This window comes from Hypomesus transpacificus, unplaced genomic scaffold (genome assembly GCF_021917145.1).
Source record: "Hypomesus transpacificus isolate Combined female unplaced genomic scaffold, fHypTra1 scaffold_437, whole genome shotgun sequence".
Taxonomy (NCBI): domain Eukaryota; kingdom Metazoa; phylum Chordata; class Actinopteri; order Osmeriformes; family Osmeridae; genus Hypomesus; species Hypomesus transpacificus.
In genome coordinates, this window is record NW_025813954.1 from 20,610 (window position 1) to 39,131 (window position 18,522).

Here is an 18,522-nt window from a genome sequence, read left to right on the forward strand (position 1 = left end):
CACTGCATATACTGATCCAATTTTACCATTAAAAGCCTTTGAAACCTATGAAATGTTTATCATTGTTATCCAGCATACCATAGAATCACTTTTTTTTTTTTTTTTAATCTACAAATACTAATGCGGCAAACTTTGCAAAACACCAAATTTGTCACTGCCAATACTTTTGGCCACGACTGTAAATAACCTCTGCAGTGCCGTTCCATCACAAAGGTAAACGCTTTCCGATTTACACCGGAGTGAAGCGGCAACATGAAACTGACGTACTTGAAGAAAACCACCCTCCAAAAATGGTTAAATACAAAAACGAGTTTATTCAAGATAATTCAGTCACATGCTGTTCATGTGACCAATTTCTACCCAGAAACTACAACGCGAAGACTCCTTGCTCTCTGATAAACTAGGAGTGTTCTTGTTCATCAGGAGTGAATATTTATGTGTCCCCCATCTTAGGTCCTACAGCTGTTTCTTAAAAACAAAATGGTGACACAGATCTAAACAATCATCTAACCCTTGACCTTTCCTACAATACGATAGTGATGACCTCTCCATCCTCACCATAGCAACGGGTAGCAAACAGCTAACAAGTACATGATTTTACCATTTATACAATTTTGATTTGTATGCACTGATACTGAAAAAAATAAATCTCTCCAATAGTGTTAAATATTGTTATTGGGCTTGAATAGATCAGGGTGTGTGTGTGTTTGTGTGGGGGGGGGAGTTGGATAGGAGTATATTGCTATATTGTGTATCATGAAAATAATATTAAACTGGCAGGAGGTAGGTGTGTGTGGGCATAAAAAGTAATAATTCTGAGTGCGGTAGGTCATGTGATCATCTCTAATGTCTGCTGAGTGGGATCAGTTAGACAACAGTGTTGAGCATTGGTGCTGAAGATCAACGTGTTTACATCGGGTTCGCAGCCATCCGTGACGAAGAGGCAAGTCCCCCCCTCCTCCTCCTCTCAGAGGTCAAAGGTCAGGGGTCAGCGGGAGAGGAGAGGCAAGTCGCTGGAGCTCATGATGAGGCTGGAGTCAAGATTCAGGTTGTCTAGAAGGGGAGGGGGATGGGACAACATGTATTTAAAAATATGAACCTATTACACAAGAATACTTGTTTTAAACCTGAAGTCAGATGCTCTAACCAAAGAGAACAGTCTCAATTAGTGTTGTCACAAAAACCTGTACCAAGTTGGTGTTCAACAACAAAAAACGGTACGATACCAAAATATCTGAAGTACTGGGTTGCAGAGTCAGACGCTGACAAGCATAGTGTTGCCCCCCAAAAAATATAATCAGAAGGTTCTCTGGAAAGTCGCTACATTTTGGCAACACTGGACAAGCAGCTAATGCTGCAGGGGCTCCACTAAAAGTGGAAGACAAGAAAAGTGGAAGAGCCGCGTATGGAAATACTTTGGGTTTTGAGGCAGATGAGAACATTGTCGATCACCAGAAACCAATTATCTAACATCCCTGTTCATGTCCTTTATAGTTTGCAGCAGACTGCAAATGCAATATCCAATACTGGAGCATACGAAAAAAGAGGGCCCACTAACGCATTCTTACAGAGGCTTTTAGATGACAGTTTGTCGATATTTGTGTTTTGGGGTTTGGGATGTATATTTTAATTTGTGCTTGTGGAGCGACCAAAAGTTTAAGAGCCCCATGAAGCGTGTTGAATCCACTCTTTCTATTTCTTATAAATGATGTTCAAGTCAAGATTCATATTTTGGAGCTCTACAAATGATCTTTAAGTCATATGCTGAGCTCCCTAATGTCTACACTCAGTCCACAGTCTCCACACACATTGTTTGGCTTACATGCATTGTGATTGTATTGATGTTCTGTTGTCATAAGTAGGCTACAGCCTTAGATATTGTAGGTGACTGTTACTGTCAACAAATGAGAGTTGTTCATCATTTTTTATTTTTGCTTTAGTTTCAAAAAAATGTATTAAGTACCATGAAATTGCACTGGTATTGGTACCGACTACTGAAATGTTGGTACCATGACAACACTAGTGTCAACACAAAAGCTGACTAAGCTACCTGCATATCTGAACACATGGCTGTGTCAACACCACTATTATTTATTTACGTACGGGATGGGGACACAGGTAAGTGGTGGGTTGTTTGACCGCAGATCAAGAGCCCAAGGTTCGAAACCCCCCATGTAGGGTTAGGGTTAGGTTAGGATAACAGCATCTGCTGAACGAATACGTCGACGTTGAATCTGACTCTCTCCTCACATGGGTCGCTAACGTTTCTTACCCTGGTCGAAGTTGATCTTCTTGGCGGAAGACCCTTCCCCCAGGCCCTCGATGTCCACCAGGTCGCTGTTCACGTCCGAGTCGTTCAGAGCGCTCAGAGTCACGTCTGGGCAAGACGGGAAGAGAATGGTCATCGTGTGTGTGTGTGGAGGGTAAAACTGATAATGGTACTGATGTGGACTTGTAAGTGCCAACAACAAGCTAATTTATCTTTATAGAAAGTAATACTTAATAAAACTGTACATGTACAGACTTGTCTTAACAGTGTCGAATATCGCGCTTAAAGGAGATTGCACGCCTAACTGTAACTTCACTCCATCCAAACCTCCCACGCACACACTCACGTAACAACCCACACACACACACATAACAACCCCCCCACACACACACACTCCCCTCTCACCTGCCGTCTTCTGTTTCTTCATGGTGGGGTGTCCCTGGGAAGAGGGGCCCTGGAGCCCCGTCGTCACGACGACCTGGCCGGTCTGCGCGGCCATGACTGTTGGCCCCGCGGAGGTCACCATGGCGACGGTGGCCTTCTTGGAGTTCTTTCTGGGGGAGTCGGAGGAGAGGGGCACCTTGTTCTCGTACAGCTTCCTCTTGACTGTCGTCTTTATCTGGCCTCTGGAGGGGAGGACAGGGTGTGTGAGGGGGTGTGGGGGAGAGGGGGTGTGTATGGGGGGGTTGCAGTAGTGAGTGTACAGTTTCACAAATTTGACTTTGAAATAAATCTAATGGTGTGTTGCTGCCAGGCTTCCTCCCTCTCCGACCATCCGTCTTCTGAAGAAGCATAACCGCAGCCTGCCCTCCTCCTACAGGCCTGCCCTCCCCCTACAGGCCTGCCCTCCCCCACAGGCCTGCCCTCCCCCTACAGGCCTGCCTTCCCTCTACTGGCCTGCCCTCCTCCCCCTACAGGCCTGCCCTCCTCCACCTACAGGCCTGCCCTCCTCCCCCTACAGGCCTGCCCTCCTCCCCCTACAGGCCTGCCCTCCTACAGGCCTGCCCTCCCCCTACACAGGCCTGCCCTCCTACAGGCCTGCCTACACAGGCCTGCCCTCCTCCCTACAGGCCTGCCCTCCTCCCCCTACAGGCCTGCCCTCCTCCCCCTACAGGCCTGCCCTCCTCCCCCTACAGGCCTGCCCTCCTCCCCCTACAGGCCTGCCCTCCTCCCCCTACAGGCCTGCCCTCCTCCCCCTACAGGCCTGCCCTCCTCCCCCTACAGGCCTGCCCTCCTCCTACAGGCCTGCCCTCCTCCCCCTACAGGCCTGCCCTCCTCCCCCTACAGGCCTGCCCTCCTCCTACAGACCTGCCCCTCCTCCTACAGGCCTGCCCTCCTCCCCCTGCCCTCCTCCCCCTACAGGCCTGCCCTCCTCCCCCTACAGGCCTGCCCTCCCCCCTACAGGCCTGCCCTCCTCCTACAGGCCTGCCCTCCTCCTACAGGCCTGCCCTCCTCCCCCTACAGGCCTGCCCTCCTCCCCCTACAGGCCTGCCCTCCTCCCCCTACAGGCCTGCCCTCCTCCTACAGGCCTGCCCTCCTCCTACAGGCCTGCCCTCCTCCCCCTACAGGCCTGCCCTCCTCCTACAGGCCTGCCCTCCTCCCCCTACAGGCCTGCCCTCCTCCCCCAGGCCTGCCCTCCTCCTACAGGCCTGCCCTCCTCCTACAGACCTGCCCTCCTCCTACAGGCCTGCCCTCCTCCTACAGGCCTGCCCTCCTCCCCCTACAGGCCTGCCCTCCTCCCCCTACAGGCCTGCCCTCCCCCTACAGGCCTGCCCTCCTCCTACAGGCCTGCCCTCCTCCTACAGGCCTGCCCTCCTCCCCCTACTGCCTGCCCTCCTCCTACAGGCCTGCCCTCCTCCCCCTACAGGCCTGCCCTCCTCCTACAGGCCTGCCCTCCTCCTACAGGCCTGCCCTCCTCCTACAGGCCTGCCCTCCTCCCCTACAGGCCTGCCCTCCTCCTACAGGCCTGCCCTCCTCCTACAGGCCTGCCCTCCTCCTACAGGCCTGCCCTCCTCCCCCTACAGGCCTGCCCTCCTCCTACAGGCCTGCCCTCCTCCTACAGGCCTGCCCTCCTCCTACAGGCCTGCCCTCCTCCTACAGGCCTGCCCTCCCCCTACAGGCCTGCCCTCCTCCCCCTACAGGCCTGCCCTCCTCCTACAGGCCTGCCCTCCTCCTACAGACCTGCCCTCCTCCTACAGGCCTGCCCTCCTCCCCCTACAGGCCTGCCCTCCTCCCTACAGGCCTGTCCTCCTCCTACAGGCCTGCCCTCCTCCTACAGACCTGCCCTCCTCCTACAGGCCTGCCCTCCTCCTACAGGCCTGCCCTCCCCCTACAGGCCTGCCCTCCTCCTACAGGCCTGCCCTCCCCCTACAGGCCTGCCCTCCTCCCCCTACAGGCCTGCCCTCCTCCCCCTACAGGCCTGCCCTCCTCCCCCTACAGGCCTGCCCTCCTCCCCCTACAGGCCTGCCCTCCTCCCCCTACAGGCCTGCCCTCCCCCTACAGGCCTGCCCTCCTCCTACAGGCCTGCCCTCCTCCCCCTACAGGCCTGCCCTCCTCCCCCTACAGGCCTGCCCTCCTCCCCCTACAGGCCTGCCCTCCTCCTACAGGCCTGCCCTCCTCCTACAGGCCTGCCCTCCTCCTACAGGCCTGCCCTCCTCCCCCTACAGACCTGCCCTCCTCCTACAGGCCTGCCCTCCTCCCCCTACAGGCCTGCCCTCCTCCTACAGGCCTGCCCTCCTCCTACAGGCCTGCCCTCCTCCTACAGGCCTGCCCTCCTCCCCCTACAGGCCTGCCCTCCTCCTACAGACCTGCCCTCATCCTACAGGCCTGCCCTCCTCCCCCTACAGACCTGCCCTCCTCCTACAGGCCTGCCCTCCTCCTACAGGCCTGCCCTCCTCCCCCTACAGGCCTGCCCTCCTCCTACAGGCCTGTCCTCCCCCTACAGGCCTGCCCTCCTCCTACAGGCCTGCCCTCCTCCCCCTACAGGCCTGCCCTCCTCCCCCTACAGGCCTGCCCTCCTCCTACAGGCCTGCCCTCCTCCTACAGACCTGCCCTCCTCCTACAGGCCTGCCCTCCTCCTACAGGCCTGCCCTCCTCCCCCTACAGGCCTGCCCTCCTCCCCCTACAGGCCTGCCCTCCCCCTACAGGCCTGCCCTCCTCCTACAGGCCTGCCCTCCTCCTACAGGCCTGCCCTCCTCCCCCTACTGGCCTGCCCTCCTCCTACAGGCCTGCCCTCCTCCCCCTACAGGCCTGCCCTCCTCCTACAGGCCTGCCCTCCTCCTACAGGCCTGCCCTCCTCCTACAGGCCTGCCCTCCTCCTACAGGCCTGCCCTCCTCCCCCTACAGGCCTGCCCTCCTCCTACAGGCCTGCCCTCCTCCTACAGGCCTGCCCTCCCCCTACAGGCCTGCCCTCCTCCTACAGGCCTGCCCTCCCCCTACAGGCCTGCCCTCCTCCCCCTACAGGCCTGTCCTCCTCCTACAGGCCTGCCCTCCTCCTACAGACCTGCCCTCCTCCTACAGGCCTGCCCTCCTCCTACAGGCCTGCCCTCCCCCTACAGGCCTGTCCTCCTCCTACAGGCCTGCCCTCCCCCTACAGGCCTGCCCTCCTCCCCCTACAGGCCTGCCCTCCTCCCCCTACAGGCCTGCCCTCCTCCCCCTACAGGCCTGCCCTCCTCCCCCTACAGGCCTGCCCTCCTCCCCCTACAGGCCTGCCCTCCTCCCCCTACAGGCCTGCCCTCCTCCCCCTACAGGCCTGCCCTCCTCCCCCTACAGGCCTGCCCTCCTCCCCCTACAGGCCTGCCCTCCTCCTACAGGCCTGCCCTCCTCCTACAGGCCTGCCCTCCTCCCCCTACAGACCTGCCCTCCTCCTACAGGCCTGCCCTCCTCCCCCTACAGGCCTGCCCTCCTCCTACAGGCCTGCCCTCCTCCTACAGGCCTGCCCTCCTCCTACAGGCCTGCCCTCCTCCCCCTACAGGCCTGCCCTCCTCCTACAGACCTGCCCTCATCCTACAGGCCTGCCCTCCTCCCCCTACAGACCTGCCCTCCTCCTACAGGCCTGCCCTCCTCCCCCTACAGGCCTGCCCTCCCCCTACAGGCCTGCCCTCCTCCCCCTACAGGCCTGCCCTCCTCCTACAGGCCTGCCCTCCTCCTACAGGCCTGCCCTCCTCCTACAGGCCTGCCCTCCTCCCCCTACAGGCCTGCCCTCCTCCTACAGGCCTGCCCTCCCCCTACAGGCCTGCCCTCCTCCTACAGGCCTGCCCTCCTCCCCCTACAGGCCTGCCCTCCTCCCCCTACAGGCCTGCCCTCCTCCTACAGGCCTGCCCTCCTCCTACAGACCTGCCCTCCTCCTACAGGCCTGCCCTCCTCCTACAGGCCTGCCCTGATCTAAGTAGGGCTTGTGTCACTGTTTCAGTGTATCACTGTTCTGTTTCAGTGTGTCACTGTTTCAGTGTGTCACTGGTCAGTGTGAACACTACCATTTTAAACAGTGGGGTGAACAGGCCTAATGAAAGACTAAGACCAGGTGAAGTCCCCCATAAATACAAAATAAATAAAAGACGGGACACGGAGAGAGAATATTAAAAGTCTAGAGGGAAACGGACAGACGGTCGGACTGGTGGATACAAGGCCGGACTGGTGGATACAAGGCCGGACTGGTGGATACAAGGCCGGACTGGTGGATACAAGGAGGGATGGCGGCATGTTTTCTTACACGGTGCGCTCCTTGAGGACAGAGCTGAGGGCGTTGAGGTCGTCACCGAACCTCACCACTGCCGATCTCAGGTGCTCAATCTCAGTGTCCGTCCACTTAGCTCTGCAAGGAGACACACACACCGCTAGGGCCTGTTCACACACTAGGCCTTTGGCCTAATCCAAATACTAGCCCTAGACCCTTGGGCCCAATCCTAACACTAGACCCAATGAAAATATTAGCCTTAGACCCTTGGGTCCAATCCTAACACAAGTTCTGAACAGCCAAGACTATGTCCAGATACTCCCACGTATTAGGTTTTAACTAGGTTGTTTCTGGACTTGGTGGTTTAGGGAGAACAAACAGTGAGACAAGCCCTGACTTGAGGAAACACTGCCTTCGGAATAAGGCAAGCTTGGTTTGTGTGTGTGTGTGTCTGAAAGGTGTGTGTAGAAGTGTGTGTGTCTTACCCCGCAGGACTGGAGTCAGCGACAGGGTGTAGCTGCATAGTGAGTTCGCCCAGCTTGGTGAAGGCAGCTCCCGCCGCGGAGAAGATCTCTCCGACCTACCGGCAAAGGAGATATAAATAATAAATTTAACAGTCGCGTCATGGGACGTACATGTTAATGCAACGGATTCATGCTTGATTAAATCTGATGAACGTGCTGGGTCGTGTTCTAAGCGGTTGTTTCTATGATGCATAAGTTCACCAAGAGAGTGGCGACACCGTGCGGACTATTATGCAAATGAATGGAGGGAGATATGCATTAAAACTTTTTTCTTTCTTTTTTACAAAACATTACCAAAAACCTGTTTTTACCGGACGAATTACTCATTGTGCCTTGTTATGGTTTAAGTCTACTAGAATAGAATAACCTAGTTAGGCAGAGTAGCGACAATGTAGCCTATCGTATTTGCTTAGATTAACAACCTAGCAGAAGTAGCCTAAGTGATGATGCTGTACAACATTGTAACATTTCCCAAGCATTGCAGCAAAAATGAAACCATGCGATAACTCACCTTTGTTGAGGCCGAAGTCATTTCCCCGATTGCTAACGGAGTCAAACTTAAAGCGTTACTGTACTTTTGGAAACAAAAAACAATTAGCTAGCTAGGTTAACTAGTAGCCTATTGGTGAGGTTTTGTAAGAGAACTAGGCTAACGTAGGCTATCTTGTGTTGTCGTGTAATTTCTTCACAATTTCGGCAGCGTCCTGCTAATATTCTTACAAGCAGAATATAAATATTTATATGAACCATCACATTTTTATTGACGGTGGACTTATAACTGGATTCGTGTGTGCTATGATGGTTAATTGTTACACGTAGATAGCTACGAGCTAGCTAGCTACATTCAAACGACGACATCAATTGGCAAACGGAAGTATCGTATGTAAGCTCTGATAAATGTGGAGTGCTGATTGGTCCAAATTCCACACAGCGAACAAAATATATATTACAATTTTAATTATACATTATATTGAATCACAGTTTTATTTTGTACCACAAATAATACTTTTGTAACTGTTAACTGTAACTGCGCAAATTAGATTTTTGCTTTAGTTTAGTCCAATCGCAATAGCGTAATCTTCTTCCTGTTTCAAGTCACCTGATTAATCTGGTGACTGACCAGACAAGAGAGAAGTTGAAACTTGGTAGATGTTTCACGGAAGAAGTGTCTGCCATATGTGCCTTTTTCCCAATTTAAATGTTGAGAACTCGGACAACAACGGGAGTTTAGATTTGTTTTTTTGACCGAAGTCTTGTTTTCAGACTTGAGACCATGGGCTCTTGTTTATTTTGCGGTCCGAAGCTGGCCGCTTGTGGAATTGTTATCAGCATCTGGGGAGTCGTTATGCTGGTAAGAGTCAGCTAGCCTGCTAGCTATAATTATAAACTAGACATATGCCGTTTAATTGTGTATTTTTGTGTGGTTAAGCTTAAGAATGTTACTAAGGGTTAGCCGTGCGCATGTATATATTCCATTGTCACTTATGTGTGAGCTGTTGGGTTAGGTATGTCACCATCCAGTTGACTGCAAACTGCGTCGTGAGTTGCTAAGCAGAATGTGCTAAATCAACAACAAACTGAGTAGAACTCTCAATAGAGCGTAACCATTAGGTAGTAATACCATTTGTTTACCACCTAATAATGAGCTGTCTCTCTCTCTCCCTCGCCTAGGCGATGTTGGGTATATTTTTCTCCACCCATTCTGCAGTGCTTATCGAGGACGTGCCCCTCACTGAGGCTGACTTCAAAGATGAGTGAGTTTCTTCAGAAGGCCAGCGTTCTAGAACAGAACTTTGAACTCAGAATTTAGATCTCTCAGAAGAACAACCCCTTCCCTGGTTAGTCAGTTCTGTAAACTGCACCTGCTGAAGGGAATGGCCACTGCAGTGGTAATAATACTGGGATCACTACTAACCCTAACACACCCCAAAGGCCGTAAGGTTGTTGGGAAGAAAATATCAGCCGGTCCTAAATCCTGACATCTCTTGTAGAATGACCGTTTGGTGATTTTCAGTTACCCATGTTTGTAATCATGGGGCACTTTTGACTCATAATGGTGGAAGAGTTCCAGGAATATCACACACACGTGACACACACACAGGGGTGGGAAGGGGAGGGGTGGCAGGGGAGACGGGGAAGGGAGGTGGGGGCACAGTTCTAGTAAGGAGCCAGGTTGAGGAACACTGAAATAACAGATTTTTGGGGGACAATGTGAACGTGTCCCTTTCCCCTCACCTCTCTCTCTGTCTGTCTATGTCTGTCTCTCTCGCCCACAGTCAGAACCCCCCCCAGAACATCTACCGCCTCTACAACCAGGTGGGCTATAACTGCTTCATAGCAGCTGGCTTCTACGTGTTGGTGGGCGCCCTGTCTCTGTGCCAGGTCAAGCTCAACAGGCGCAAGGAGTACATGGTACACTAACTCCCCCTGCTGGAGGGGAGGAGGCACTGCATCGTCCCGTGACACGGGAGGAGAGCTTCCTTTGACCTGAGCCTGAGGGGCAGTGTTGTTGGACGTGTCTGTGTATGTCATGAATCGGATGAATGAAATAATCTTTGACAGAGAACAGGCTTTCGTTGGTTTAACGTGTGATTCACTGGTGCTCGGTTCTTCTAGAATCTTGCCTGTTCCGTGTGTTCTAGAATGCTTGCCTTGTCTTGAGTGTTCTAGAATGCCGTGTGTTCTAGAACATGTTCTCTCTGATTCTCAAGTGTGCCTTTTTAGACAGAATGTCATTTTTCCTTATTGCGTGCCTTTGATTGGACTAAAGAAATCAACAAATGTGCCAACCACAACTAACTCTAGTGACATCAGTTTGTAGTATGGGATTTTGAAAATAAACATTTTAATTAAACATAACCATCATTGATACTCTTTCGAAATAAAAGTTAATAAAAGCTGGGTAAACAATGCAAAAAGTGCATTTGCAGTACAGTCATAATAACTTGTATAAAACAATAGGTTAGTATCATGTTACAGTGTATTTGTCCCCGTTTATAAGTCCACAAGCATTGCGTCTCTAGATGGTGATGCTGTTCTCTATGTGGCTGGGAAGCAGGTAGAGGTAAGGTAGCTCCGCCCCCTCGTTCTGGCTCAGGATGTGCTTCTCTATGTCTTTAAGTTCCTGTCTGAACTTGTCAATCACCTCCCTGGCCCGCCCCTCCGTGAAATACTCCTCTGTGTACTGCCCCAGAGGAACCTGAGGCAGGGAACGAGGAAGGACAGGAGGCAGGGAACGAGGAAGGACAGGAGGCAGGGAACGAGGAAGGACAGGAGGCAGGGAACGAGGAAGGACAGGAGGCAGGGAACGAGGAAGGACAGGAGGCAGGGAACGAGGAAGGGGAAATAAGAGAGAGAGGGAAGAAGCAAGTAATATATTAATCTATATGAATTTTGTTCTATCCAATGTCATAAAATGTAATACCATAGAGTTATGAGCACACACAGGCATGCTCACACACACAAGGCTCTTAAAACAGTGTTTTACCAGCAGAACGGATCAGTTGTGTGTATATTTGCTCACCGCGCCCGGTAGCTGCAATGTGACAAGTAAACAGCCCGTCCTCTGCCTCTGACCACCAAAACACTGTCTGAACTATGCACCTCTGATCCTTGATCCTCTGCAGAACTCTATATTCTCTATCTGCATGCACAGGAATGTCATGTTTTGGTAAAACGGTGGATCTGATGGTGAAAGTCTCTCACCGCGTCCGGTTGTGCTCGGCCAAGGTGCCATGTGATGGCCATCTCCACACATGACTGGCTGATGTCGGGCAGGGTGTCCATGATCAGACCCATGGTAACGGCGTCCTTGTCGGTGGGGGGGGGCTGCCTCATGGTGCAGGGGGTGTTGGGCACCCAAGCACACCAGTCGAACTGGGGTGGAGAGGAGCCGTCAGGGCAGGTGGGAGCTGGTGTATGTGTGTGTATATGAGCGCTTGTGTGTGTGCATATGTGTGGTGTGTGTGTGTATGAGTGCTTGTGTGTGTGGTGTGTGTGTGTATATGTGTAGTGTGTGTGTGTATGAGTGCTTGTGTGTGTGTGGTACCTGTCCATTGTTAGTGGCAGCATGCTGGGTTGTGCTGGTGAAGATGACCACAGACAGCAAGGTGACCAGCTCCTCTCTGGTCTGCAGCACGCCAGACAGACCTGAGGAGACGACCACACCAAGAACATCAGCCCTCCCATCACACCTTACACACACACACACATCTTCCACACAGACACACACTCCTTACACACACACACACACCTTCCACACAGACAGACACACTCCTTACACACATACACACACACACATCTTCCACACAGACAGACACACTCCTTACACACACACACACACCTTCCACACAGACAGACACACTCCTTACACACACACACACACCTTCCACACAGACAGACACACTCCTTACACACACACACACCATTCGGCTTCCTCTGTTCTCCATGGAGCCACACCACACAGCTTTCTTCTTCTGTGGTGGACATGGAAGGAAGGAAAGTGCCAGTGGCAGGAAGTGTGCTGAGGAGGACTGACCGAACGTGGGGATTTCCCCGAAGCCTTCTTGGACGACGTCTTGGATCCAGTTCTGCAGCTCAGAGTCCTGGAGCACGTCACCGTCCGTCTGGTAGAACACACTCACCATCTCCTCCACAAAACTGACAAGGGAGGGAGAAAGCAGCTTTAGGTGTGTGTGTGTGTGTGGGGGGGGGGTGATCTGTGAGTGTGTATGCTGGTGATGTGTGTGTGTGTGTGTGCACCTGTGGCTGGCGTCCCAGAGCAGCATGCTGTGCTCCCTGTAGTGGTAGTCTCTGAGCTGGGTCACCCCGCGCTCCAGGAAGTCTTTGCGGGGCTGCAGGGAGTCGTAGGTCAGGATCTGGTACTCTCTCTGGGCCAGCACCAGCAGACCCTCTCCTCCTGTGGACACCACCTGACACACACACAGACAGACACACACAGACACACACACACACAGACAGACACACACACAGACAGACACACACACAGACAGACACACACACAGACACACACACAGACACACACACACAGACAGACACACACACAGACAGACACACACACACACAGACACACACACACACAGACACACACACACAGACACACACACACACAGACAGACACACACACACACACACACACACACACACTATAGTCATCAAGGAGAAATGAGAGGCAGTGAAGGGCACACAGACAGGCAGACAGGCAGGCAGGCAGGCAGGCAGGCAGGCAGGCAGGCAGGCAGGCAGGCAGGGAGGGAGGGAGGGAGGGAGACTGACCCGTTTGAAGATGCCGTCAGCAGAGATGAGCTGTGTGCGCCCTCTGCAGTTGATCTCCAGAGTGTAGCGCTGGTGAGGAGCCAGGAGCTGGGGGGGGGCATCATTCTTGATGAGAACTCTACTAAACTCTACTGTAATCTATTGTTCTTTACTCTGTGTTAGGCATCTCTGTTCTCTTTTGAAAAAAGCTTATTTATTTATTTTTTTGGGGGAGAGGTTGATTTTTCTGGGGGATTTTTATTTATTTTGTGAAAAAAAGTTTCTAAACGTTTGTGTGTGCGTACCTTGTAGATGGGGTGTACAGCAGGCAGTTGTCTGAGCGTAGCCACACAGAACACCTCCACCACCAGGTGAGTCCGCAGCAGGTGCGACAGCAGCTGGAACACCTGGAACTCAGCATGGCGGACCCACATCTTGGCCAGCAGCCAGGCCAGCGGGGGGTCCCGGGCCAGGAACACAGGCATGCCCAACCCTGGGGACTGACCCAGCTGGGGGAGGAGGGGAGGAGGGGGAGGGGAGGAGGAAGGAGGGGGGGAGGAAGGGGAAGGGGGGAGGAGGGGGAGATGAGGGGGAGGGGGGGGAGGGAGGAGGGGGGGAGGAGGGGGAGGAGGAAGAGGGGGGGATGAGAGGGATGAGGGGAGGAGGGGGAAGAGGGGAGGAGGGGGAGGGGGAGGAGGGGAGGAGGGGGAAGAGGGGAGGAGGGGGAGGGGGAGGAGGGGAGGAGGGGAGGAGGGGGGAGGGGATGAGGGGGAGGGGATGAGGGGGAGGAGTGTGTGTGACAGCATGTGGGTAGGTATGTGTGACAGGTTGTGTGTGTGTGACAGGTTGTGTGTGTCCCACCTGTATAGCGATGGGGATGAGGCCCTGCTCTGGATGCTGGTACAGCAGACAGAGCGGGGCAGCGATGTGCTGACGCTGCCCTCTGATCACGTTGGTGGGAACCCCCTCCATGATGCTGTAGTCCAGCAGGTAGATGTTCCCTGCCTGGGGGGGGGTGTGGGGGGGGGGATTAGAGAAGAAAAGACTGGGACACATGCAGAGAGAAACGAGAGAGAGGGAGGAAGAGAGAGAGAGGAAGAGAGAGAGAAAGAGAGAGGGAAAACGAGTAAAGAGAAACTGTATTTAAACTGAGAGAGAGGGGAAGAGATTTAAGAAGGGAGAGGAAAAAAGAGAAGAGAGGCAGGAAGAGAGAAGGGAGAGAGAGACGAGAAGGCAGAAATATATAAAGAGAGAGAGAGACAGAGAAAGAGACAGAGAGAGGAAGAGAGGGTCACAGAGTTCACCCACCGTGAGCTCCTTCTCCAGGGAGGTGCGCGGGGCCAGCGAGCCCTGCACCATGTCTCCCAAGACGGGCAAGTTCCCCGGCAGCTCCCTGATCCTGCGGATCATCCGGGGGTTGGAGCCGTTCATGCACTGGTACCCGAAGAACCAGTCCTCCTTCCAGTGCTCCATGCAGTACTCTGCATAGACAACAGGGGGCAGATCAGTCCCTGGTCGAGGGTTGCCCTGTCACCCATGATCCATTTCCTGTTCTAGGAGGACCTGGGCTCAAATCTCTGGACAGGGATTTCTGTCTCTCTGTCTCTGTCTCTGTCTCTGTCTCTGTCTCTCTCTCTCTCTCTCTCTCTCTCTCTCTCTCTCTCTCTGGTTCAGTGTTGTCCTCTACCTGCGATGGGGCTCCGCAGTTTCCAGAAGATGCGCTTGAAGTCGTCCAAGTCGTCCCAGGACTTCCCGAATCTGATGGCCAGCTTCTTCAGAGACAGCTCCAGAAGACTGAGAGAGGGAGAGAGAGAGAGAGAGGACAGTGGGAGAGAGAGAGAGAGTCAGACAGCAAGTAAGAAAGAGGAAGTGTAAAGTTAAAAAAAGAAGAAATACTAAGAGGACCCTGGATATTCCAGATTTGCCTGCCCTCTTTCAGAGGCAGGAAGTGGTCACAGTCAATGAGAGGTTCCTGGAACCCTCACACACAACAACATCACACAACAGCCACTCAGCTAAACCCAACACACACACAATACTTGCTACACAAAATGTTTGTGTGTGTGAGTGACTCACGCGTAATGTAATGAGCCCTCGAAGTCACTGCGTTTCTCGTTGTCAAAGCGAACGTCCTGATGCAGCTCTGATTCCGTCTTGGCATCGATACACTTGGGGATTCCAGGAGCCCAGGCTGCCCACCTACATTTACATTCAGTCATTTAGCAGACGCTCTTATCCAGAGCGACTTACAGGAAGTACAGGGACATTCCCTCGAGGCAAGTAGGGTGAAGTGCGTTGCCCAAGGACACAACGTCATTTGGCACGGCGGGAAATCGAACCGGCAACCTTCTAATTACTAGCCTAATTCCGTAACCGCTCAACCACCTGACTCCTGACACACACACACACACAGACAGAGTGGTGCATTGTGTGTGTGTGTGTGTGTGTGTGTGTGTGTGTGTGTGTGTGAGTGAGTGAGTGAGTGTGTGTGTGTGTGTGTGTGTGTGTGTGTGTGAGCGTGTGTGTCTAACCTGTAAGTCTTCTGTCTCTCCTGCAGCTCTGCCTTCCTGTGAGCCAGGAGTTGAGGTAGACAGTCTTCACTCTCTCTCCTGGCTGTGGAGGAGAGGGGGGGAGGGGGGAGAGAGAGAGAAAAGAGGGAGGGAGACAGTGAGAAAGGATGGAGAGAGAGAGGGGGAGAGACATAGAGAATGAGTAGGAGGGAGAATGTCTCAGCACACGTCAAACATGACTAACTTGCAGGGAAACAAAGGCCTCCACGTCAGTCACATCGAGGTGAAGGCTCCAGTCAGAACTCACAACTTTCCTACATTTAACTCTTCTAAAGGCCAGAACTGAGGAGGGATTTGAACCATGCGACCTCTCGTTTTGAACCTGTGGACTAACCGCTGACCCAGCCAGTGTGGAGGCAGGTGGGTTTTGTGTTGGAGGAACAGGCACCCACCCTTCCCTTCCCGCACCTCCACCTTCACGTCCCCGATGAGCCAGCGGTAGCAGGGGAAGCTGAGCTCTTCGCCGCCCCCCCGGTGGCTCCACCATCACGTAGCGGCAGAACCAGTTGTCCTCCACCCAGTAGCGCTGCTTCTCCAGGCGCACCAGCAGCAGCTGGCCCAGGGGGGCGGAGCAGGTCACCTGGTACTCATCCACCTGGGGGGAGGGGAGAGGGGGGGGGAGGTTGGGCGGTGTGAGGGTTTGTTGGAAAAAGGGGGAGGGAAGGGGAAGGGAAAGGACATGGGAGGGGAGAGAGAAGGATGGAGGGGGGGGGGAGGGGGAGTGGGGAGGTTTGTTAGGGGAAGGAGGGAGGGGGAGAGAGGGAGGGAGAAGGATGAGAAAGATACTTACAATGACTTTTTACATGGGCACACACACACACACACTCCCACACACTCCCACACACATACACTCCCACACACACACACTCACGGCTCCCCTGCAGAAATCCAGTCCTGGGTTGTCCAGCAGGGTCCGCTCGCTCTCTCCTCTCTCGCCCACCAGGGTCAGGTAGATGTAGTTGTTGGTGCCCGAGTACTCTGAGGTCCCTGTGGCCACCCTCACCTTGTAGTCCCCTTCACCCATCTACACAGACACACACACAGAGACACAGATTCCTATAATATTAGTATCTTATATTGTATTTTATATTGTAAATTGGCAACTTATATTTTATTTTATGGCAACTTATATTTTATTTTTTATTTTTATTGTATTCCTAGTTTTCCTATTCCTATTTTCTATTCCTATTGCTAGTTTATGTATCCTTAGTATAGTTAGATCACATATTTAAATTTAAGATTCCTACATGTTGATTGTATGCACCTTCCTGCCAAAACAAATTCCTTGTCTGTGCAAACTTTCATAGCAAATAAATCCCTTTCTGATTCTGATAGAGAACCTGCTAGACTAGGTTCACTCCCCTCCCGATCTCCCCCGCTCTCCTCTCACTCCCATCTCCCTTTCTCTCTGTATCATCCCCCTCTTCTCTCTCTCTCTCTCTCTCTCTCTCTCTCTCTCTCTCTCTGTCTCTCTCTCTCGTATCTCTCTCGTATCTCTCTCTCTCTCTCTCTCTCTCTCTCTCTCTCTCTCTCTCTCTGTATCATCCCCCTCTTCTCTCACACCCACTCCTTTCTTTTCACACTCCCTCCCTCTCTCTTTGTCACCACCCAAACAGAAACCCCACCAGACACCAGCCTGACACCTCCAGACAGACAGGAAGCCCCTCCCTCCAACCTGAGTGATGTCATTCGACCCCCCCCGCCTTCCAGTATCTGGGCTCTGAGCCTCGAACAGTAACGCTATCCTCCCGTTACTGAATGAATCTTTAGTTTTACACTCTGTCTCTCTTTACACATTCCTTGACAAGGAAGTGCAAGTTCCCACAATGACCAAACTGACTTCAACAAATGAACAGAATGAAACAGAGCCTACTGGAACATTCCACTGTCACCCTGTGCACGTCTGTTATGACTATTTCTCTTGCTCTGCTTCACTTGTCCTCCGCCGCAGATGCAAAGATATAGATCCTTATCTAATCACCCAGAATAGTTAATTTGTGTGTGTGTGTACAGTCTATTTTCTTGAAGTTAGACATGAGAAAGCTAAGTCTACACTTACCTGGGTGCAGGCGTTTTCAACAGAACTGAACATTTTCCATACAGGTTCTAGTAAGCTCTTTTTTTCCATACCTCGTTCCTTCCTTCCTTCTCCCTCTCTCTCTCTCCCTCTCTCTCTCTCTCTGTCTCTCTGTGTCTCTCTCTCTTTCCTGTCTATTACGTGTCAGTGGCTCAGTGCATAGTGTCCTTGCTCTACCTCCCCCTCTTCCTTTTCACACTCTCTCTCTGTCGTCTCTCTCTCTCTCTCTCTGGTTCTCTGCACACTGCCAGTTTTCTCCCCTCCAGTGAGCATGTTCTCTCTCCCCTTCTCCCTCCTTCCCTCTGTGCATTTCATAACACATGTTCAATAGATCCTTTGTATGGTGAGATACCTCTCTTTCCCCTCCCTCCCCTCCCTCCCTCCCTCCCTCCCCTCCCCTCCCTCCCTCCCTCCCTCCCTCCCTCAGATCTCTTTCACTACCTTATATCACAGTTTTCTAGTGGTCTGTTGTCTCTTTATGTAAACTGTGCACACAGACTGTTTCCCTTCCTCTCTCTCTCTCTCTCTCTCTCTCTCTCTCTCTCTCTCTCCTCTCTCTCTCTCTCTCTCTCCCCCTCTCTCTCTCTCTCTCTCTCTCTCTCTCTCTCTCTCCCCAAACACACTAACTCCCTCTCTGTCTTCCAACACTCTCTCTAACACACTCACTCTTTCTCAACACTCTCATCCTGTCCTCCTCTCTCCAAGCACCATAATTTGCTTATGTTTGCACACCCACCCTCCCTCCCTTCCTCCTTCTCTCCAGTAGGAGGAAGTAACCGCAGTATTAGAGTCAGTCAACCCACACTCAACAGATGTGGATCTCATGAAATATGTCACAAACAAAACACTAGACCCCTAAACAGAACGAGGTGCTGTTGAAAGGTAACATCTGCCCGCCTCCACATGTATAAACACACACGAGTCACCACACACACACACACACACACACACACACAAGTCACCATACAAACACACGGCTTCAGCAAGTCTTCCACTTGAAACATTCGAGAGCATGGTGGGAATATTCGGGTGTAGAATGTTTTCTCTGACCTGTATGTGAACTGCGTACCGTGAGGAAGTTACCTTGCTTGTGTGCTGCCCCAAAACCAGCTGAGAAACCTAACTGGGTCACA

General features: G+C 52.7%; 3 protein-coding genes across 4 annotated transcripts; 1 reads left to right on the forward strand and 2 right to left on the reverse strand.

Moving 5' to 3' along the window:
• Positions 1-289: 289 nt before the first annotated feature.
• LOC124464997 (chromatin complexes subunit BAP18-like) lies at positions 290-8,460 on the reverse strand. Of its 2 annotated transcripts, XM_047016950.1 has the most exons (6): positions 7,980-8,460; positions 7,430-7,524; positions 6,981-7,082; positions 2,675-2,895; positions 2,273-2,377; positions 290-1,053 (listed from the first exon to the last, which is right to left on the reverse strand). In XM_047016950.1, the coding sequence occupies exons 1-6, from the start codon at positions 7,998-8,000 to the stop codon at positions 989-991; spliced, it is 609 nt and encodes a 202-aa protein (XP_046872906.1). In that variant the 5' UTR covers positions 8,001-8,460; the 3' UTR covers positions 290-988. The 2 variants fall into 2 exon arrangements, with proteins under 2 accessions (XP_046872906.1, XP_046872907.1); XM_047016951.1 differs by lacking the exon at positions 6,981-7,082.
• A 105-nt stretch (positions 8,461-8,565) lies between these two features.
• Positions 8,566-10,327, forward strand: LOC124465000 (ribonuclease kappa-A-like). Its single transcript, XM_047016953.1, has 3 exons — positions 8,566-8,819; positions 9,140-9,222; positions 9,745-10,327. Exons 1-3 carry the CDS (start codon positions 8,742-8,744, stop codon positions 9,887-9,889), a joined length of 306 nt encoding a protein of 101 aa, XP_046872909.1. The 5' UTR covers positions 8,566-8,741; the 3' UTR covers positions 9,890-10,327.
• On the reverse strand, positions 10,287-17,768 carry LOC124464996 (polyunsaturated fatty acid lipoxygenase ALOX12-like). The gene is given in 16 exon segments (XM_047016949.1): positions 10,287-10,667; positions 11,174-11,344; positions 11,517-11,617; positions 12,006-12,127; positions 12,230-12,399; positions 12,764-12,850; positions 13,048-13,251; positions 13,604-13,747; positions 14,051-14,223; positions 14,430-14,536; positions 14,819-14,941; positions 15,274-15,355; positions 15,705-15,780; positions 15,782-15,907; positions 16,184-16,336; positions 17,372-17,768. Coding segments are annotated over 16 exon segments (2,088 nt in total). The 5' UTR covers positions 17,441-17,768; the 3' UTR covers positions 10,287-10,487.
• Positions 17,769-18,522: the final 754 nt, after the last annotated feature.